The sequence below is a fragment of the Puma concolor genome, chromosome B2 (genome assembly GCF_028749965.1).
Source record: "Puma concolor isolate L17-30 chromosome B2, mPumCon1.1.hap2, whole genome shotgun sequence".
Classification (NCBI taxonomy): Eukaryota; Metazoa; Chordata; class Mammalia; order Carnivora; family Felidae; genus Puma; species Puma concolor.
Window position 1 is genome coordinate 71,253,875 of NC_141671.1, and position 24,602 is coordinate 71,278,476.

The window sequence follows — 24,602 nt, forward strand, 5'->3', positions numbered from 1 at the left end:
AAATGAGAAAATATCCCATGTTCAATGATAGGAAGACTTTTTTTTATTCCACTCATTCTGCCCTTCCCTGCTCCCCCGCAACCTCCAGTTTGTTCTCTATTTATGGATCTTTTTTTAGATTCCACATATAAGTGGAATCATGTGGTCTTTTTCTCTGTGTGACTCATTTCACTTAGGATAATATCCTTGGGGTCCATCCACGTTGTGGCAAATGGAAAGATCACATTCTTTTTTTATACCTGAGTAATATTTCATTGTATGTATGTACCACGTCTTGTTTATCCATTTATCAGTGGACACTTAGGTTGCTCCCATATCTTGGCTATTATAAATAATTCTGCAAAAACATAGGGGTGTGTGTATCTTTTCAAATTTGTGTTTTCATTTTCTTTGGGTAAATATCCAGTAGTGAAGTTACTAGATCATATGGTGTTTATATTTGTAATATTTTGAGGAACCTCCATACTGTTTTCCATTGTGATGGGACCAATTTGCATTCCCACCAACAGTGCATGAGGGTTCCCTTTTTTCCACATCCTTACCACCACTTGTTATTTCTTCTTTTTGATGTTAGCCAGTCTGATAGGTATAAGATGATGTCTCATTGTGGTTTTGAGTTACATTTCTCTGATGAGTAGTGATGTTGAGCATCTTTTTATGTGCCTGTTGGCCACCTGTGTGTCTTCTTTGGAAAAATGTCTATTAAAGTCCTCTACCCATTTTTAGTCAGATTGTTTGTTTTTGTTTTGTTTTTTTGTTTTGTTTTTCTTTTTTGGTGTTGGACTATATAAGTTCTTTAATATTTTGGATACTAATATCTTTTCCCATTTAGAAGGTTGCCTTTTTGTATTGTTGATTGTTTCCTTTGTTGTGCAAACTTTTTATTTTGGTGTAATCCCAATAGTTTCCTTCGGTTTTATTTCCCTTGACTCAGGAGACATATTTGGAAACATGTTGCAAAGGCCAACGTCCAGGAGTCTACTGCCTATATTTTCTTTAAGGACTTTAATAGTTTTGGGTTTCACATGTAGGTCTTTAATACGTTTTCAGGGTGTTTTTGTATACGATGTAAGAAAGTGGTCCAGTTTCATCCTGTTGTATGTAGTTGTCCAGTTTTCCCAAGATAATGTATTGAAGACAGTGTCTTTCCCCCCATTGTGTATTCTTGCCTGTTTTGTTGATTGACCATGTAAGCATGACTTTATTTCTGGGCTTTTTATTTTATTCTGTACACCTGTGTACCTGTTTTTGGTTTTTTTTAACTAGTACTATACTTTTTTGATTACTGTATCTTTGCAAGATAGCTTGAAATCTGGGATTGTAATACCTCTAGCTTTGTTCTTCTTTCTAAAAGATGTTTGGCTGTTTGGGTGGAGTGGGAGAATTATTGTTAAAAGCCATCTATACATTCAGTGCAATCCCTATAAAATTCCAATGGTATTTTTCACAGATATAGGAAAAAAATCTTAAAATTCGTATGGATCCACAAAAGATCCTGAATAGCTAAAGCGATCCTGATAAAGAACAAAGCTGGAGTCATCACACTTCCTGATTTCAAACTTCAAATACTAAAAACTTATGGTAATTAAAACACTATGTTTCTGGCATAAAAACAGATATGTATATCAATGGAACAGAATACTGAGCTCAGAAATAACCCCCCACCTATACGTAAACTAGTACTTAATGAGGGAGCCAGAACATTCAATGGAGAAAAGATAATCTCTTTAACAAATGATACTGGGAAAACTGGATAACCACATGCAGAAAAATAAAATTAGACTCCTTTCTTAAACCACTCACAAAAATTAACTGAAATGGATGAAACAATTAAAGAAAGTATCTGATATTGTAAAACTCCCCGAAGAAAACATAAGGAAGAAGCTCTTTGACATTGGTTTTGGCAGTGAGTTTTTGGAGATTACACCAGAAGCACAAGCAACAGAAGGGGTTTCAAGATGGCAGCAAAGAGGATCATGAGCTCACTTTCTCCCACAGAAACAAGAAATACACAACTAAATATGGAATAATGTCTTCATTAAAAGCCCTGAAATCTGGATGAACAGAGCATCCACAAATGAGCGATAAAGACGAGGTCTTTCCAAAAAAAGAAAAGCCCTACCCCAGGCACAGCTATCCAAGATTGGGAGGGCTCTCAAAAATATGGAACTTCTCCCTAAATAATAAGAGGTTGAAGCTCCATAGCAGGCACTCCAACCTTTAGATCCTGCGAAGAGATGAGTCCCCCAAAAGCCAGGCTATGAAAACTAACAGTTTTACATTCAGAAAAACCACAGAGCTATAGGAATTGAGAAACTGCTGTTAAAGAGCTTAAGCACAGTCTCACTCACCTGAGACCCAATGATAAGACTCCAGTTGGAAAGTTGCCGAAAATATAGGTGAAGAGACCCAATTACTAGTCCTCGGGTATCTTCTTTTTTTTTTTTTTTTTTTTTTCAACGTTTATTTATTTGTGGGACAGAGAGAGACAGAGCATGAACGGGCGAGGGGCAGAGAGAGAGGGAGACACAGAATCGGAAACAGGCTCCAGGCTCTGAGCCATCAGCCCAGAGCCTGACGCGGGGCTCGAACTCACGGACCGCGAGATCGTGACCTGGCTGAAGTCGGACGCTTAACCGACTGCGCCACCCAGGCGCCCCACTCCTCGGGTATCTTCAAGAGGGCAAGAAACTGCTGAGACACTGTCTGGGAATGGAGACACAGTTGGATGCCATTTTTGTGATTACATTTTACCTTGCTAGTTCTGACACTGGCAAGCACCATTTTGGTATTCTCCCTTTACCTATTAATGCTGGCAGGCACAGTCCATTAAAAGTCCCACCAGCTACCATAGCTGCAGTAGCCACCACAGCACCTCCACCAGCCTGTTGTATGTGTGGGTGGGTCGGGGAGAGCTCTGTCCACTACATTGGTCCCTAGTGGCAGTCACAGAGCTCTTCCAGCTGAGCTGGAAGAAAGCCATATCCACTGCCACAGCACTAGACAGAGAGAGGGGAGAGCCCTGTCCAGTGCTACAGTTGCTATGACAGGTGCAACCAAGCACCTCCCATCTCTGTAGTCCCAGCTACAGCTGTGGTAAATCAAGCATCCCAGCTGGGGAGAAAGCCCCACCCTCAGCCACTCCACAGCCTCTGCCATTGCATGATCTCTGGGACAGCATCAAGCATGTTAATGTTTGTACTGCATGTGTCCAGAAGGAGAGAAAGAGAGTAAAAAGGGAAGAAAAGTTATTTGAAGAAATGAGTAGTGGCTAAAAATTTTCTTAACCTAGGGAAGACAACATGTGCATGTCTGGGAAGTACAGGGAATTCCAAAGAAGATGAGCCCAAAGGGATTGATAACAAGACACATTATAATTAAATGTCAAAAATTAAAGAGAGACTCTTACAAGGAGCAAGAGAGAAACAACTAGTTATGTACAAGGCAACCTCTGTCAGGCTATTAGCTGATTTCTCAGCAGAAACTGTGTAGGCCTGTAAGGAGTGACATTGTATATATAAAGTGCTGAAAGGAAAAAAAAATGTAAAATCAATAGTGCTCTACCTAGTAAGGTTATCATTCAAAATTGAAGAAAAGATAGAGTTTTCCAGACAAGCAAAAGATAAAGGAATTCATCACCACAAAACTAACATTATAAGAAATATTAAATAGACTTTGAACAGAAAAGATCTTAACTAGAAATAAAAAATATATAAAAGAAATCTCACTGATAAATATAGGAGGATCAACCACTTATAAAACTAGTATGAAGATTAAAAGACAAAGGTAGTAAAAATCAACTGTAACTATTATAATAAGTTAAGGGACATACAATATAAAAAGGTGTCAAGTATTATATCAAAAACATAAAACACAAAGGGGGGGGAAGCAAATAAATATTAGAATAGGAATAAATAAAGCAGAGACTAACACACACACACACACACACACACACACACACACACCAAAAAACAATAAACGATCAGTGAAGCCAAGAACTGCCCCTTTGAAAAGATAAACGAAATGGATAAACCATTAGACTCATCAAGAAAAAGAGATGGCTCAAATATATAAAATCAGAAGTGAGAGAGATATTACCACCAATGCCAGAAAAATATAAAAGACTACTAAGAAAAATTATGTACCGACAAATTGGACAACCTAGCAGAAATGGGTAAATTCCTATAAACATATAATCTCTACCATTGGATCGTAGAGAAGTAGAAAACCTGAATAGACCAATTACTAATAATGAAATTGAATTAGTTATCAAAAACCTCCCAACAAATAAAAGTCTAGGTCTGGGTGGTATCACAGGTGAATTACACCAAACATTTAAAGAAAAGTTAACACGTATCCTCAAATTATTCCAAAAAATTGAAGACGAAGGAACACTTCCAAACTCACTTTACACGGCCAGCATTGCCTTGATACAAAACACAGGAAAACACTCACACAAAAAGAACCAAAAGGACAAACTACAAAAAAAAAAAAAAGTAAAGAAAAAATTATATTGAATATCCCTGATTAACATAGATGCAGAAATTTTCAACAAATATTAGCAAACAAAATCAAACAATATGTTAAAAGGATCACACACCATGATCAAGTAGTATTCATTCCAGTGATATAAGGATTGTTTAATCTCTGTAAGTCATTAACATGATATATCACATACATAAAACAGAATATAAAAATCCTATTAGCATTGTAATAGATACAGAAAATGCATATGACAAAATTCAACATCCATTTATGAAAAAACTATCAACAAAGTGGGTATACAGAGTACATACCTCAATGTAATAATGGCCATATATGACAAGCCCACACCTAACATCATATTCAATGGTGAAAAGCTAAAAGCTTTTCTTCTAAGATCAGGAACAAGTCATGGATGCCCTCTCTCCTCACTTATATGCACCAGAGTATCAGAAGTCATAACCAAAGCAGCAGGAGGAAGAAACAAAGCCATCCAAATTAAAAAGCAGGAAGTGAAGCTATTTGCAGATAACATAATACTATACATAGAAAACCCTAAAGACTCCACCAAAACTATTAGAAGTAATAAATTCAGTAAAAGTATAGGGCACAAAATTAATATATAGAAGTCTGTTGTGTTTCTATACATAATAAAAGCCATCAGATAAATTAAGAAAACAATCCCATTCAGAACAGAAACAAAGATAATAAAATACATAGGAATAAATTTAACCTAGGAGGTGAAAGACCTGTACTCTAAAAACTATAAGATATGATGAAAGCAATTGAGGACAACACAAACAACTGGAAAGAAATACTGTGTTCATGGATTGGAAGAGCTAATATTGTTAAAATGTCCATACAGCCTAAAGCAATCTATAGATTCGACAAAATCTCTCCCAAAATTCCAGTGGCATGTTTCACAGAACTACAACAAATAATATTTGTTTGGAGCAAAAGAGGGCCCTGAATGAGGTGCCCAACCAAGAGGGCAATGTAGGAAGACCCTAAACTCACTTTCTTCATGGACACACCAAATCTATACTTAAATATATATATATGTAGATATATATACATGTATATTTACATATATATATATATTTATATATATATGTAAAATAGTTCCTCCTGAAGAACTGAGGTCTGACTGAAAAGGTTCTGCACAACAAAAGTAAAGCTACATAAAAAGAATGACAAGAGAGGGACTCCTGGGTGGCTCAGGCAGTTGAACATCAGACTCTTGATTTTGGTTTGGGTCATGATCCCAGGGTTGTGGGATAGAGGCCAGCATTGGGCTTTGTGCTGACTGCCAGAACCTCCTTGGGATTCTTTGTCTCTCCCTTTCTGTCCTCTTCACTCTGCCCCTCTCTGTCTCTCTCTCCCTAAAATTAAAAAGCAAACAAAAAACAACATTTTTGTTTTAATTACAAGAGAGATCCTTGATGCTGGGAACTGCAGTGGGGAAAAATAGTACTGAAGGACCCTGGAGAAAAGGAAAAAAAAAGCCATGTTTTAACAGAGCAGTAGTATGTAAAGGATCCAGCCACAGAACCCTGCCAAATGGTGGGGGAACTATTGAAACTCTGTGGGTCAGAGGGGCTGACAATTGCCACTGCTTATGTACCCCCTCTGTCTTGATAGCTCAGATGTGAACAGGTTCCAGGTGCCATAAACATCCTGCCACCTCAGTGAGCATCAGGTCACTAGCCCACACCAACTCCAGATATCCTGAGCTTAGAAAAAACAAACAAAAAACACGGTTTGAAAGAATACCTAGGATATAAAGGATACAGCCCTAGAACTCTAGGAAAGCTGTTTAAACATTCTCTGGATTGGAGGGGTTGGCAAGTACCATGGTTTACATTTCTTCTCTTCCTTGATAGCATGGATAGGAGCAGGATCTGGTCACCCTAAGTGGGATACTACTTCAGTGATCCCTGGGGCTCTAGCCCACACATGCCCAGCATAGCCTATACAGGGATACCCCAAATCAGTGCTCACTACAGCTACAGCTGTCTCACTCAGCTAACATGGGTACAGAGAACCTCAGAACACTCAAACACTCAAGGCTGATACCATTTCTGCTCCAGATAAGTTGCCAGAGCACCTCTGGAGTAGAGCACCCAGACACTCCATGGCCCATGACCACCTCAGCTCCAGTCAGGCCGCCCCTGACCAGAGTGTCCCAGTACCCCCTGGTGTGCTCCTGCCTTAGTTCTATCTGCCCTATCAAGGCACCCCTTGCATGGAGCACCCTCGGACCCCATGGCTTGCACCCTCTTTACTACAGCCATCCAGCTAAGGCACCTGTTGCATGGAAAGCCTCAGGACTGCCCTGGCCCACATCCACTTCAGCTGTGATCAGCTAGCCAAAGTCACCAGTCACACAGTCTACATAGGAGATGATCATACACAAGATCATTCTTTCAAGTTCAGAAGTAGTTGTATCTGATTCATATAAACAAACACAAAAAGTCAACCAAAATGAGGAGGCAGAGGAATATGCTTCAAATGAAAAATCAAGACAAAACCTCAGAAAAATGAAGAGTTCAAAGTAATAGTAACAAAGATCCTCATTGCACTGGAGAGGACCGGATGAACTGATTTCAGAATTGAAGGAGAGATAAAGAGTTTCCCAAAGAAAAGCTAAAGGGTTTAATCACCACTAAACTGGCCTCAAAAGAAATGTTAAAGAGGCTACTTTAGGTGGAAAAGAAAAGGCCAAATTAGAAGAAAATTATGAAAGGAAAAAATTTCAAGGATAAAAGAAAACAAAGTCAGTAGAGCAATCACTTCTAAAGCTTGTATGAAGATTAAAGGACAAAAGTAGTAAAGTCAGAATCATTGGGAAGATGGTGGAGGAGGACCCTAATTTCACCTCACCCCACAGATAAAACTAGATAATATATCAGTGTAAATAACCCAGAAAACAACCCAAAGACTTGCAGGGAAAAAACTCCACACTTGCAGAAAAAACATGTAGGAAAGAAAAAAGAGAGTAGGATGGGCAGAGACAGGTCAGAAGCTAAACACACCTGTGGGACTGTCCTCGAGAGGGAGGGACTTAGGGGCACAGAAAGGGGACAGAAACAGATTGTTGCACCAGAGACCCCATACAGGGAAGACAAATCCCCATAATATTGGCTTTGAAATCCAGAGGGGCTGAATTTCATGAGTTCTTAACAACCAGTGGAACTTAAAACCCAGAATATTAAAAAGCAGTGGGCTCAGCTCTGGGAGAGCCAGGAGGGTGAGAGGAAACTGAGTCCCAGCCATTAAAGACCTAGCACAACAAAAAGCCTTCAGAGATACAGCATAGAAGCAGCAGTTTGAAAAATGCTTGGAGCATATGTGAGGGAGAGTTGTTTACTGATCTCAGAGCACAGCTTGGAGGGGGAGAGATCCTTGCAGTGCACACTTTGTGGATCCATCCCTTGCTACCTGGACAGCGTTGGTCCTGGCTACTGCAGTGGGTCCCCTCCTGCAAAGTATCTGCATGCAATCTTTGCTAACAATGTGAGCCCAGCCCCTTGTGCACACTGTGGGTCCACTTTTTCTAACACACTGTTGACCAGAGACCATCTAAAGTGCTACCACAAGCCTGGCAGTGTGCAAGCAGCTCTGACAAGGGTCAGCACTACTCCAGAATGACTCTGCACTGGGGAGAGGGAATGATAACCAAACACACCAGTAAGACTGCAACCCCAGCAGTGGGATGGAGGCAGACAGCTGGTCTGACAACAGGCCCCACCTAACAATGAAAGCTTCTCCCAGGACAACACCCTGCAGCTGGGTGATACTGCATCTCTGGCAAAGCCTGGTCTAATTCAACTAAAGCCTAAGGTGGACCCCTAGACTGGCTCACTAATACAAGGACATAACACTGCCCACAGCAAGCAAAGAGAGTCACTGCTGGAAGGAAAAAGTGACTCAGCCACAATAGCAGTGTGCACACAGAACACATAGAAGATAGCCCTGAAACACGAGGCTCTGGTGAACAGGGGACACTGCACTGTAGGGCACTACAGCACCTCTTCTAAATAATGCCCCTACATTTAAGAGCAAGTGACATAGCTGACATGTGTAACACACAGAAAAAAGACTCAGAGTTAGACAAAATGAGGAGACTGAAGAATATGTCCCAAATGAAAGAACAGGGCCAAATCAGAGCAGGAGACCTAAGCCAAACAGAGATAAGTAATATGCCTGATAGAGCATTTAAAAGTAATAATCGTAAAGATTCTCACTGGACTTGAGAAAAGACTGGAGGACATCAGTGATACCCTTTACAAAGATATTAAAAAGAACCAGAGATAAAGAACACAATGAATTAAATTAAAAACACACTAGATAGAATAAACAGTAGGAAGCAGAAGAATGAATGAGCAACCTAGAGGACAGAGTAACTTCTAATTTTAGTAGATGCAGAGAAAGCATTTGACAAAGCACAACGTCCATTCATGATAAAAACCCTCAACAAAGTAGGTTTAGAGGGAACATACCTTAACATAATAAAGGCTATATATGAAAAATCCACAGCTAATCCTCAATGGGGAAAATTGAGAGCTTCTCCTCTATGGTCAGGAAAAAAGGATGTTTACTCTCACCACTATTATATAACATAGTACTAGAAGTCCTAACCACAGCAGACAACAGGAAGAAATAAAAGGCATCCAAATAGTCAAGGAAGAAATGAAACTTCCACTATTTGTAGATGACATGATACTCTATATAGAAAACCAGAAAGAAAAAATAAATTAAAAAAAAAAAAAGTGGCGGGGCGGGGGTGGGGGGCGCCTGGGTGGCTCAGTCTGTTAAGCCTCAGACTTTGGCTCAAGTCATGATCTCACCGCTTGTGCGTTCGAGCCCTGCATGGGGCTCTATGCTGACAGCTCAGAGCCTGGAGCCTGCTTTGGATTCTGTGTCTCCCTCTCTCTCTGACCCTCCCCCACCTATGCTCGCTCGCTCTCTCTCTCTCTCTCTCTCTCTGTCAAAAATAAATAAACATTAAAAAATTTTTTTTAAAAAACTAAAAAAAAAGACTCCACCAAAAAACTGTTAGAACTGGTCAATGAATTCAGTAAAGACACGGGGTACAAAATCAACATACAGACATCTGTTGCACATCTACACACCAATATGAAGCAGCAGAAAGAGAAATTAAGGAACCAATTCCATTTACAATTGCATGAAAAACAATAAGATACCTAGCAATAAACCTAACCAAAGAGTTTGTGAATGACCTGTACTTTGAAAACTATAAAATACTGATGAAATTAAATTACTGATAAAATTAAAATACTGATGAAATTAAAGATGACACAAAGAAATGGAAAAACATTCCGTGCTCACAGATAAGAACTGTTAAAATATCAATACTACCCAAAGCAATCTACATATTCAATGCAATCCCTATCAAAATACCACTGGTAGTTTTCACAGAGCTAGAACAAACAATCCTAAAATTTGTATGGAACCACACACACACACACACACACACACACACACACACACACCCGAAGAGTCAAAACAACTTTGAAAAAGGGAAGCAAAGTTGGAGACCTCACAATTCCAGACTTAAAGTTATATTACAAAGTTGTAGTGATCAAAACATATGTTATTGGCACAAAAATAGATGCAGAGAATAGAAAACCCAGAAATGTGCCCATAACTATATGGTCAATTAATCTTTGACAAAGCAGGAAAGAATATCCAATGGGAAAAAGATAGTATCTTCAACAAATGATGTCAGAAAACTGGACAGCAACATGCAAAAGAATGAAAATGGATCACTTTCTTACACCAAACTCAAAATGGATTAAAGACCTAAATGTGAGACCTGAAACCATCAAAATCCTAGAGGAGAATACAGGCGTTACTTTAGCAACTTCTTTCTAGGTGTGTCTCCTGAGACAGGGAAACAAAAGAAAAGAATAAACTATTGTGATTTCATTAAAATAAGAAAGCTTCTGCACAGGGAAGGAAACCATCGACAAAACTAAGAGGCAATTAAAGGTAAACCTACAGAATGGGAGAAGGTATTTATTAAATGACATATTTGATAAAGGGTTAGTATCCAAAATAGATAAAGAACTTATAAAATCAACACTCAAAAAACAACTAATCCAATTAAAAATTGTGCAGAAGATGTGAATAGACATTTTTCCAAAAGAAGACATGGCCAGCAGACACATGAAAAGATGCTCAACACCACTGATCATTAGGGAAATACAAATCAAAACTACAGTGAGATATCACCTCACACCTATAAGAATGTCTAAAATCAGCAACGTGAGAAAAAAAGGTGTTGGCAAGGATGTGGAAAAACAGGGACCCTGTGTACTGTTGGTGGGAATGTAAACTGGTGCAACCACTGTGGAAAACATGGAAGTTCCTCAAAAAGTTAAAAATAGAACTACCTTATGATCCAGCAATTGAACTATTAGGTATTTACCCCCAAAGTACAAAAATACTAATTCAAAGGGATACATGCATCCCAATGTTTATAGTAGCATTATCCACAATAGCCAAATTAGGGAAACAGCCCAAGTGTCCATAGGCTAATAAATGGATAAATAATATGTGGCATACCCCCTTCTCTTTTTTTCCCTATTCTTTTAACTACAGAAAACAAACTGATGGTTACCAGAGGGAGGTAGGGGGATGAGTTAAATAGGTTATGGGGATGAAGGAGCACACGTTGATGAACACCAAGTATTGTGTGGAAGTGCTGAATCAGTATTCTGTACACTAGAAATTAATATTACAATATATATATATATACACACACACATATATATGTGTGTGTGTATATATATATATGTATAAAATAACTGTAATTTAAATAAAAATTTAAAAAAACAAAAAGATACATGCACCCCTATGTTTATTGCAGCATTAATTATAATAGCCAATATATGGAAGCAGCCAAAAGGCTCACTGATGGTGAATGGATAAGGAAGATGTGGTGTATAAATTTAATGGAATATTACTGAGCCATAAAAAGAGTGAAATATTTTCATTTGTGACCACATGGATAGGCTTAGAGGACATTATACTACGTGGAATAAGTCTAAGACAAATGCCATATGATTTCACTTTTATGAGGGCTCTAAAACAAAAGAACAGGAAAACAACCAAACAAACTAAAAAAAACAGAAACAGAATTATAAATATAGAGAACAAACTGCTCATTTCCAGAGTTGAGGGATTTGGGGGAAATAAAGGAGATTAAGAGGTACAAACTTCCAGTTATAAATAAGTCACTGGGTTGGAAAGTACAACATGGGGATTATAAACAATAATACTATTGTTTATCTGTATCTAAGATTCATAGATACAGACAACAAACTGATGGTTGTCAGCAGGGATGAGGGTTGGGGGCTGGAAAAAATAGGTGAAAGTGATTAAGAGGTACAATCTTCATTTATAACATAAAAAAGTTACAGGAATGTAATGTATAGCACAGTGATTATAGTCAATAATATTTTAAAGACCTGTGTGGTGACAAATGGTAACTAGACTTATCATGGTGATCATTGCACGGTGTGTATAAATGTCAAACCACTGTGTTCTATATAATGATTATAACTATATATAGTAGAGTATATAATATAAATAAGTAGTATAATATAGATGATATAATTGAAACTAATATAATATTGTAGATCGGTTATTCTTTGATAACAAAAGACATGTAGAGATGAACCTGGAACTGAGCACTTGCAAAGCATGCAAACAAAAACAAGGCCCAAGCAACAGAAGCAAAATTCAACAAATGGGACCATCATACAGAAAAACTGCACAGCAAAAGAAACTATCCATAAAATGAAAAGGCAGCCTCCAGAATGGGATAGAAAAAGAACTCTTACAGCTGTATCAAAAATACAAACAGTCCAGTTAAAAAATGGTCAGAGGAACTGAATAAACACTTTTCCAAAGAAGGTATACACATGGCCAACAGGTGTGTGAAAAGATGCTGAACATCACTCAGCATCAAGGAAATGCAAATCAACACCACACTGAGATACCACCTCATACCTGTCAGAAGAGCTGTCATCAAAAAGAGGAGATAACAAGCATTGTGAGGATATAGAGAAAAAGGAGCTGTTGAGCACTGGGAATATCAGTCGGTACAGTCACAACAGGATATGGAATGCAAGTTCCTCAGAAAATTAAAAATAGAACTATCATAGGATTCAGCAATTCAACTTCTAGGTATGTATGTGTGTGTGTGCACACACACACACACATGTATGTGTATGTATATATATATAATCTCAAAACGAAATGATATCAGGATCTTGTAGAGATAGCTATACTCCCATGTTCATTGCAGCATATTCATAATAGCCAAGATATCAAAACAACCTTAGTCTATCTGTAGATGAATAAAGATGATATGGTATTTATAAATACAGTGGAAACATGAGAAAGAAGGAAATCCTGACATTTGCAAAACATAAATGGACCTCTGAGAGCATTAAGTAAAGTGAATTGAGAGAAAGAAAAATACTATTGATATTACTTATATGTGGAGTCTTAAAAAAGCTGAACACATAATAGAATGGTGTTTACCAAGAGCTGTAGGGTATAGGAAATGGGGAGATACTCGTCAAAGTATACAAAGTTCCAGTTAGAAGATGAATAAATCCTGGGGATCTAATGTACAGCTTGGCAATTACAGTTAATCATACAGTATTATATGACCCAGCAATTGCACTACTAGGTATTTACCCAAGGGATACAGGTGTGCTGTTTTGAAGGGGCACATGCTCCCCAATGTTTATAGCAGCACTATTGACAATAGCCAAAGTATGGAAAGAGTCCAAATGTCCATCGACAGATGAGTGGATAAAGAAGATGTGGTATCTGTCTATACATACATACATATATACATACAATGGAGTATTACCCAGCAATCAAAAAGAATGAAATCTTGCCATTTGCAACTACGTGGATAAAACTAGAGGGTATTATGCTAAGTGAAATTAGCCAGAGAAAGACAAATCTCGTATGGCTTCACTCATATGAGGAATTTAAGATACTAAACAGATGAACATAAGGGAAGGGAAGCAAAGAATATAAAGACAAGGCAGGGGGACAAAACATAAGAGAGTCTTAAATATAGAGAACAAACTTGCTGGAGGGTTTGTGGGAGGGGAGATGGGCTAAATGGGTAAGCGGCATTAAGGAATCTACTCCTGAAATCACTTTTGTACTATATGCTAACTAACTTGGATGTAAATTAATAAATTAATAAAAAATAAATTTAAAAAATTATACAGTATTATATACTTAAAGATACTAAGAGTAGATCTGAAACATTCTTACCACAAAGAAGAAATTATGGGAAGCAATGGATGTTTTAACTAACCCTGTTGTGGTAATCATTTTACAACATGTAAGTTATCAAATCATTACAGGGTACATCTTAAACTTAATGTCATATGTCAATTATATCTCAATAAAGCTGAAAAGAGAAGAGTGGTTTTAGATTTGCATCTTCTAGTTTCCAGAAAAGCTTACTTTCTCAGCTTGGGGTCCTGGCATATTCAGTAGTGTAAATTTGAATCGCAGACCCAACGGAGACATGGCTGACTTTGCACATTCTCACGGGTGACTATGATTTGTTCTACTGTTGGTACCATTCTTACTAACTTGGACGTTCCTTCCTTTTGCTGGCACACAGATGTTTATCAGCCTGTCTTCCATTAGTACTTTAGCTCTGTAAGATTAACCTGAGGGATATTAGACAATTTGCCACTTTGGAAGGGTCCAGGCCTTAGTTGAGGGTTCTGTGCTGCTAATATTATTTGCTGACAAGGCAACCCCTGCTTATCCATCCCTGAAAGTTAATTGTTTGATTTCATCATATTTTTATTTCTTCTATTTCTTTTGGCCTCTGAGGATTTCCTTTTTTTTCTTAAGAATTCAGTGATACACTAATATATGTTACTTTATCTAGTGTTACAGTACATTATCGTGATCCTATAACTAAGGCAAGATGTTGGTAACTGATCCTCTCTGACACTGTAAGCCATTATTTAGCAGGCTAACCCAAGGATTATTTAAATGTCTGGGGGTGTATTTTGTCAGACTTATTTGGACTCTGTGAAGTTCCAGATTAACCCATAATTCTTATCTGGTATAGACGTAAACAATTTCTATATATAAAAATTCTGGGGGCACCTGGGTGGCTCAGTGGGTTAAGTATCTGACTTTGGCTCAGGTCATGATCTTGCAGTTCATGGGTTCGAGCCCTGTGTCGGGCTCTGTGCTGAAAGCTCAGAGCATAGAGCCTGCTTCGGATTTGTGTCTCCCTCTGCCCCTCCCCTGCTCACGCTCGTTCGCTCTCTCTCTCAAAACTAAAGAACACATTAAAAATATCTTTAAAAAAAATTCTGTGTACACACACACACAGGCATCCCCAGAGGTTATGTTAGGGGTTTATCCTGTCAGACACTAACCAGTTGTGTATCTAACTTAACAGTATTATTTCAGTGTTTTTCTTTAAATCCAGTACTCAATTCCTAAGTGTTCTTTACCCTCACTAATAATATAAATACACCATTGACATGTATTTACTCTAAATTTGTATGAGAGTCACATTTTTAACTTTTTGGAAAGTATTCTTTCACATCAGGATCAAGCTGAATTGCATTTTGATAGCGTTTTAAAGTATCTTGCCAACCATAAGCAGAAGTAACTACTGAAGCAAAAGTAATCTTATTTTATTCTTCGTTGAATCTAAGTGATAATGGGGTCTAGCACAGTCACTGGCACATGGACCATACTCAGTCAATATTTGCCATAAAGTATGAATGAATGTAGAACCATTTACATTTGGCTCTGATAGCTTTAATTTTATTGTGTCCTATTCTTTAGAATCATGTTTTTTTCATGAATGATTGCCTACCTTATAAGAATCTTAATACATCTAGTTATTTTTAAAACATCATTTTATGTAATTGCAACAGTAACTTTTACTCTAAACTATGTAACATATTTACTTTTGTAGTATATATTTTTTCACCTGAGTGAGAGCTTTTAAAAAGCGTTTTTTTTGTTTGTTTTTTGGTTTTTTTCTGATTCACTTTCAATTGAGTCTGGATAATTTACTTTTAACTTTAATGCACTGAAGTTTTAAGATCTTTGTACAACAGTTTCTGTTCTACAGCACAGATTGGCACTGCTCTGATCTGGAGAGCTAGGGGAGTGGCCCAGCCCCTTGCTCATGCTGGTTTGCTTAAAGCTGTGATTAGTTCCAGAGGTCAATTTTCTGGACATTACTGTCTGCTAATTGCTTGCCTACTGTGATCATCTACATTCTGATAAGATAGATTTAAGTAATAGCTATGATTGATATTGCTGAAGATTTGGGTTGTTTCAGAAGTTTTTAGGTGCACTTATAGCATTTATGGGAAAAGGGTTTTCATACCTATCTATTTACCCACTTCCCAGAAGTAACATCCCCTAAAATATTGTTTCCTTGTCCTAAGTACTTTGGTTTTCTTTATACAATTAATATTAATTATAGAATAATAGGAAAATAAAGGGGTGGAATACGTTAGATGCTTTTGAAAGTAGGAAACATTAACTGAGGGTTGATGGGGGGTGGGAGGGAGGGGAGGGTGGGTGATGGGTATTGAGGAGGGCACATTTGGGATGAGCACTGGGTGTTGTATGGAAACCAATTTGACAATAAACTTCATATATTGGAAAAAAAAAAAAGAAAGTAGGGAACACTTAGTGCGTTGTCTACCCAGATTTAGGGCTGGTACCATCTGTCCCTGTATATCTGAGTCTCTTTTCCCCTACTGTTCAGTTTGCTTCCAGTGCTGCTTCACTAACAGAAATTGATGGTGCACAGTCTAGCAATTGTGTTTCCTTCATTTACTGTGGCAATCGATAAACATTGTAATCAGAATCTGGCAAGTGGTTGGAAATTTTCCATAAGTGTTCCTGGGGGCTTTCAGAGTTTTTATGCCTTCACGAGAGATCGGGATGTGATGGCTTTGGATATATAATGGTTAACAGCACAAGGGAATTCTGGTTCTTATGTATATTTGATCTAACTTTGAACAAGTTACTTACTCTCTCTATACCTGGGTCCCTGTTATTTAAATTGAGATTATACCTCCTCATAGGGTTATTTTAAGGATTCAGTGATACGATATATAAACACTAAGAATTATACACAAGGCAAAATAAATCATATTATATTAATGAATCATAGTATATTTATATTGATACTGTTTTCTGCTCCTCTGTTGCCATGTTTTCCTGTAAGTTTTACTTCACTGGCAGAAGAGATAATAGGCATTCAAGTTAAAAAAAAAATCTGAACCTAACACTAGACTCTGCCCCTCACCGTGTGAACTTAACATGTCTGAGTGTTATTTCCTTCCATTTAAAAAATGAGAAATGTAATTATCCAGGTTGTTGGGATACTAGATGGAGTGTCCCAACTCTTTTGTCTAGGCAGAAGAAAGCACATAATTCTTACTGTCCCCATAGTTTTTAGTTGGTTTTACTTGATTTTGTTCATTAGTAGAGTGAGATGAGTAAATAACAATAGAAACAGAGGGAATGCATGAATCTTCCAAGGCATGTCCCTAGGCAGCCCTTCCACATGACCAGTTTCTGTCACTTGTTCTGTCATGATTATATACCTTTGATCTGAAAGTGTTTTCTTAACATTTATTTCACAGAATTCATTTGTGACCTTCCGAGCACTCACCTCTTTTCTGTTACTCTATAGAGCCAAGTACTACGATCTGCTATTAGAAGAACCCATGCAAATTATAATCCATTCTCTTTAGGAGCAGTTTATTCACCCATCCTGAAACTTATGTGGTCCCTACTGTATCTAAAAGAAATCCTAAGGGCTTGCTCAGAGTTCTTGTTGAAATCAACGTATTCTATGTCTGGGACTTCTTTTGATAAAACATAGCAACTCTATCATAATAGGACAGGAATTAAAGTTGGTGTGGCCTGACGTTATTCTTTAATTGATGCACCTTCCTAATGACTCTGTATGCTCTTCTGACAAATTTTCTGCACAGCAGCATCCTAAAATTGTGCTAGAATCCACATATATTATTCTGTGGGTTGAGACAACTACTTTCATTTTTAAAAAATTCACATAGCCCTTCCTACTTCCATTCCTTTGTTGCCTTTTGTATGGTTTCTCAGTAATTATAATGGAATATATTATTAATTACATCTACAAGTACTTTGTGTACTTTAGGATAAATTTCTTCCAACTTTAAGTTCAGTTCAGGTAACTAGATTCTTACATACTCATTGAATTTGAACCTTTAATTCTTCTTTATCATTTATATTTATTATGTTTATTATCTCCAGACTGAAGATCATTCCTTTGAATGGGAAAAGTGAGAATAAAATAGATTTTTTTTTTGTCATGTGTTAACTCCATATCATTTTTTTCATGAGACTGCTCCATCTCGTCCTTGCTCTAAACCTAAGCAAATATTTGTTTGCCTTTTGATTTTTTAAGTCTTGCTTTGTTTTGAAGCTCAATGATAAATATATCCTGATGTATATCAGTGCCTTACATAGTTTAATTTTTTCCCCTTATACCTCTTTTTCCAGCAGTCAGTTGACCCATACATGTGTGCTCAACTCTTTCTCAGGCTCTGGGCTCTCAGCTGTACCATGGCAATGATTCAAAGGGCCATGGATAATTTCATTACAAATTAGCAGATTAGTAGTGCGTCTAAAAATTTTGACCTACCTTACATTCTAGTCCCAACAAATGTTTTCTGTGCCTTGGTTCCTATCTGGCAGGCATGGAAACAGAGTTCCTGTCTTATTTCCGTCTTCTTGCTTCTCTGCATTGTCTGCCTTCCCAGTTTCTTACCAGCTACTTAAAACTGAGATCCTGCTGCCTACAGACAGATCATGGGTCTTCAAACGTGACCTTTTCTCAGAGCCTCCTTTCTTCTGTTGTACTCCCTTGCCAGGGTGCCTGTTACTTCTTGCTGTTCTTCTGATGTGGGCTGAACTTGTCTACTATTGTTGTCTTTCCAAACACACTTTGTAGGAGTTCCTCCCTGTGTTTATAAAGCCCAGGTCTTCCCTTTGGAAACTGCCAAGCTCTCTAGTTTGTAGACTTCCACTTAATGACACTTTTGAGAAGATTTCTGGAATACTGCCCCTGGTTTTATACATAGTTTTAGAGCAAAACCCTACTATAATACAGGCCTACTTGGAATTTTGCCTTAAAGAATTAGACCGTACCATGTGTCATAGTTTTGACCAACAATAGAGCTTGATCTAAGCATTCTTGGTCAATGCCTTGTTTTTCCTAATTTTCACTTATTTTTTTCTTTTTTAAACTGAGAAATATTCTTAGAAGATAGGCACACTCTTAGAGTCTCTTATCACTGTAGTCACAAAGAGATTAAATTCTTTGGCAACTAAAGCCTAAGGAAAGATTCTGCCAGTCTTTACCTATAGTGTTTTCCCTCTGGCATGTTAGTCCAGACCTCAGTCATACCTGTGCTTCTTCTCCTTGAAAGAAACAATGGGGTGGAGGAGGTATGAGCTCTCCTGCAGATGTGATGGAAAAAGAGAGAGAGGAGAGAGAGAGAGAGAGAGAGAGAGAGAGAGAGAGAGATCTTTCTATCTGGTTATCTTCTTTCCTTAGAGTTAAAAATAGCTAACATTCATTACAAATATTTCCGTGTATTAACTCATTTATTTTTCAGAACAAGCCTGGGAAATAGTAGCTATTCTTATCCTCCTTTTACAGGTGAGAAAACTAAGCTACAGAGAAGTATAGTAAATTACTAGTGGTCACATAGGTAGTAAATTGCTGAGTTAGGTTTTGAACAGGCAGTCTGGCCTCAGAGTCTGATCTCTTTTATGTAATATGTGTATATCTATATATATAGAGAGATAGAGCATGTGCAAACAAGAGAGAGATTTAGGTTTATTTATTTATATACTTACATATGAATTCAATAAAGCTTTTTCCCTTGTTCAAACTTCCCCAAACTATCAATAGCAAAAACTGTACTTGGAAGACATAATGTACCAATTCTCTATAGAAACAAAAATCTGTAGACCTCTTCTCAAAAGGAAAGATTCAAAGGGTCAATCATTTCATGTGATGTGAGGTGATGTGATGTGATTTTATGTGATGATGTGATAATCATGCCTATGCCAGTTCCATCACAATGTGTTGCAGTTCATGGACTAAATTATAAAGTGAGCCACTGCCAAAATGCCATACCTACACACACACACACACACACACACACACACACACACACACACACAAAGAGAAAAATGACCCTCCATGGCCTTCAGTTGTACAACTAGTTATAAACCGACAATTTATATTGACTTTCTTCCTCCACTAAAGTTATACCCTCCACTTGTCCTTAGCCAGAACCTCAATTAATTGGATTTACCCACAGTTTCATCTCTGAAGGATCTGGCCTTTTGGTGGTCTTGCCTCATGAGGTTGCTATAATATTCTATTTACTTACATTACTTGGACATTCATACCAGGTAACGCCTGGCTTCCAAATACAATCTTCCCCTGCTGCCATTGTGTTTTAAATGCCTGTTTTCCTCAACCAGAGATCAATTGCTCTAGCCAACATAGGAATGTCCTATTTGCTATTGATAGGGTGGCACAAAGAACTTCATATAGCCAGGTGGAAATTTCAGCCTCCAATTCATGAAACAATTGTGGGGTTCTTTAGTAGAAACCATTCTTACTTGTTTATTTAGACTTCTAAACCAGAATCCAGTCACAAGGGTGTAAAGAATACTTTACCAATGAATCATTAGATGTAATATTGAGAGTTCCCAGTCTCTTTCATACCTTGGTTCCTGAATTCATGTATTCTGGGTATCAGAGAAAGAGCATCATATATTTGTCACTGGTTTAGAACATAAATTTCTTATAACTCAACCTTATAAGGAGTGTTATTCTAGTTGGAACTAACTGTTCAAGCACCACTTCTGCTTTTATTTCCTGCTTGATCATGATTTTATATATAGTGTAGCTACTTGATGACAGAGTGTTGCTGTGTATAACTGACTTTAGGCACCACTGTTCAAATGAGCAGCTTTGGGCATATGTGACTAATTGGTGTCCCATGATCAGGCAGTTATTTAATCCCTTGTAGGACCAAATAGTTATATGTATGTATGTGTGTGTGCGTGTGTAAGATTATACTTATTTGCCAAGAAAGGTTTGACTTTCTTCCCAAACCAAGTGTAATTTTCTTTGTGATTTTCTTATTACGATCAGCTACAGGCTTCATAAAGTTACTGATGAACTCCAAGAACGTTAGATATTATTGTCGTAAGGCCCAAGTGGCAGAGCTTCCTGTTCCTCAACTTAGACCAGCTAGAGATCTTTATATGACTCTGGGCTCTTCTCAAAGTTTATAGACAGGATTTACTCAATGTTTCCATCCAAATGGTAAGCCTAAATGAATATATGCTGCCCCAAATATCCACAAATTCCCATCAAATGTTAATATGTTTTTATTACTGATAGGAAATACATACAAAAGCAACCTGTTTTTTCACTTTGAAGGGGTATTCTAACATGCATCAGACCCAGAAACGTCCCAGGTGTATCAGGTACCTGAATCCTGGGGTCCACTCTCTTGTAATGCATGTTTTTTTTACCAGGGACTTTAAAAAAATTGCCATATCAGCATGATATCAATACAGTACACCAGCATGATGTTCTGTGGAATGTCCTTTGACATGATCACAGTCCTATGAACTAAGTAATGACACAGAGCCGAGCAAGTTGACATGGCCTTAAATAGGACAGAAAAATTATACTGAATGTCTCATTAGGTGAATGCAAGCTGCTTCATTCTATCCTTATTGGGGTAATAAAATATATTCCCAGATTAAGACCTGTCTAACAATATCAGAAGCAGTGTTGATTGTGCTAAGAAAGGAACTACAACTGGAACAGAACTACCCCTGATGAAATCTGTGCTAATTCACTGCCATTCTCCAAGATCCTTCTATCTTTTACACAGATCAGATAGGCAAATGTATTGAACATGTGGTAGGAATTTCTGCCTCTGCATATTTCAAGACTTAAATGTCAGCACTGGGTTCTGTGAATCCTCCAGTGGAATATGTAGATCAACGCACATTTGATTTGGCTGAGTTCACACGTATTTGAGAAGGCTGAGTTTACAAGAATGACTCCCAAACCACTAAGCCACCAAGGTAGCATCCTACTGCTTCCATCAGGATTAAGAATTTGCAAAAGTAGGAAGCTTTGAACCAGCTGCAGGATGAGCCAAAACCATGTCCCCTCTGCCAGTCGTCACTAACAGAATGCATGCTGCCCTGCTTCTCTTCTTCCGTAGTGTTCTTCTAAATAAAAATCTCAAGTGAGTACTTCCGATGGGCAGAACTCAAATAATATCCAAAATTCTAACTGCACAGGAATCTGGGGGAAATTATTAATAACTTTCCAGTCCCTGAAATACAGGAAGATGTGCTAGAGTAGAAAAAGATAGCATAAGTATTGAGTGAGACCTTCCATGTTTTCCACCACAGTAGCCACTTGTATATTGTATGATATAAGCCCTAGCCTCCATGCCAGCCTCTTTCAAAAGTTCCACTGTGTTTTCAAAAGGGCAAGTGTCAATTAAAATGTAAAGAAGTATAGAGGCCATTTTTATAAAACATTAACAGAATTTTACATTACCTTAACAGTTACATACTTAGTCTTTGTTCTCTTACAAACCTCAGTCATATTGGGGAGACAGTAACAATTCCTATCTAGATTCTGGAAAAGGTGTTTATGATGAACTTTTCTTCTTATCAGTGTTCTCTAATAGGATTGTATTAACTCTAGAAAAACATTTATTTTTATTTTATTACTAGTATTTAACTTTTCAGGGTTCAATAAATTACATTTCTGTATCCTTCAGTGCTTTTACATTATAACATGTGACACTTATTGAACACTTATTAAATGCCTGGCACTGTGTTAACCATTTTTACTGTCTAAATTAATATGCACAACAGCTGAAGTGGGTGCTATCACAATCATTATTTTGCAGGTGTGGAAGCTCAAACATTAAAAAAGGTAACTTGCTAGTAAAAGTTAATAAGCAGTAGAGGTGACATTTGACTCAGGCAGTTAGGTTCCAGAGTCCACAAACCTAACCTTGTTAGTACCCTCATAATTTCATTCCCACTGTCTGAAGTACCTTTTATTTTACTGTGAATTTTTTCTGCACTTTATCTCCTAAAGAATTAAATATTAAGAAAAGACATAAGTACAACTAAAGCATCAGTGGAATACTCAACAGAAATTTTTTTAGAGTTTATATAAGAGTATTCTTTTTTCAGGTACAAACAAAAATGTGAAAAATCTGCAAAAAACTGGCAGTGGACAGCTACAGAGGGTGTCTTAGCCAGTTACATTATTAAGAAATAATAATGATAAATAACTGTGATTTCTTATGGTAACAAATCAATGCGGTTTTAGTATTGAGTTGACAAGTTGACTTAGGAAACTATTACTGAGAACTAGTTACATAAATCTGTATTTATAATAGAAATTTCTTTTGAACTCTAATATGTTCACCATTTTACTGTCATTGATTAAATTTTAAGGTATATTATTAAAATATCTATTTGAGAAATATCTACATTAAGTGTTTATCTTAAAGGACACAGGTGACATTTCCTAATTTCATAGACCATTATGTACTTAACATTATCATTTAAACATTTTATATACAAAAGCAATGTCTCCTTAATATGATTTTAACATGACAAGGTATGTGCTATTTCTTTAAGATACTTCTGAAGCTTCCTTTCTCCAAAATATATTAAAGGGTATATTTAATGAAGTTCCAGCTATGATTTATACATAACTTTAATGTGATTTATAATCAGATGGCCTTTCTCTTAATAATTGTATGGGATATAGTTTGTTGTCTCCTAATGTCCTTTTGTATTTGTTTAGTCGTGAGTACTTTTTGCTGCCTCTAGATGAAAATTTATAGTTCTACATTCTTCTCCTCTCTGTCAAATGCCTCTCTCCTGACTTATGGAGAATAGAGAAGTCCTTCTACCTGTCTCTCCAGTGTGGAGTTGGGATTCATAGTGTACCAACAGCTATCCCAAAAGACATTTTCAAACTCCATTCTTTCACTTTTTATATATATCTATATGTATCCTTATATCTAGTAGATAAGCACTTAAGAGTTTTATCATCTCTTTTATTTTTTTATTCATTCATTCTATATATGGTCTATCATCTAAATATAATTATTTATTTTGATATTTCAGCTAAAATTTATATTTCAGCACTTTGTCATACATTTCAAAATATTAACTGCTATAGAAGATGTTATTACTTATATAGTTATAATGTGTCTATTTCATAATTTCGCTTAAGACTGACCCAGAATTATGTTGACACTTTTTATACTCCTGACAGTATGAATTCAGTAATGAAGTCTTAGAAAATGCCCACTAAATATATTTTGACTTGACTTGATAGAAAGTAGAAACCTATTCATTTTTATCTTTAGTTTCAGGTGCAGCACCATGTGTCTCAGAGTCTGGTAACCCTGGGAAGTTGCAGCTTGTTGAGAAAATCTATAATATCTCAGCTTTTATCAGAAGTAAACAGCTTCACTGACATTCTGGGTACCATCAATCAGGTACATGTAACCCGAAACTGTAACTCTTATTTATTTAATACAGCTATAGACTTTTCTTTCCTTTTCTCCTCTCTATTCTTCTTGTCCGGCTGATATTTTAGTTTCATTACCTTTTTTCCCCAAAGTATGTGAATAAAATTACTGTCTACTAAAATTGTAAAGATATTTTCAGAAAATAGTTTTCAAAATAATACCATCTTATCATCCTTACATGCATATATGTGCCAAAGGTACCACTGGTGACAAGGAATGCTTAGATGAATGGCCTTAAATCTCTCTAATCAGGCATCATGTTCCTAGAGCAAAACATTGAGAGGAAAATGAATAGGAAAGAATGCTGTTTGAAGAACAGCCTCTAACCAGTGGTTTTTATTTCTAATTGCTCATGAGAATCATCTGGTTAACTTTTAAATA

General features: G+C 37.1%; 1 protein-coding gene across 1 annotated transcript in view; it reads left to right on the plus strand.

Moving 5' to 3' along the window:
• The window catches only part of MEI4 (meiotic double-stranded break formation protein 4), a 215,987-nt gene that overhangs the window by 119,662 nt on the left and 71,723 nt on the right, over positions 1-24,602 (plus strand). Inside the window, exon 4 of the mRNA XM_025926117.2 lies at positions 24,057-24,188. Within this exon, the coding sequence (XP_025781902.1) occupies positions 24,057-24,188 (132 nt within the window). The remainder of the gene's footprint in view (positions 1-24,056; positions 24,189-24,602) is intronic.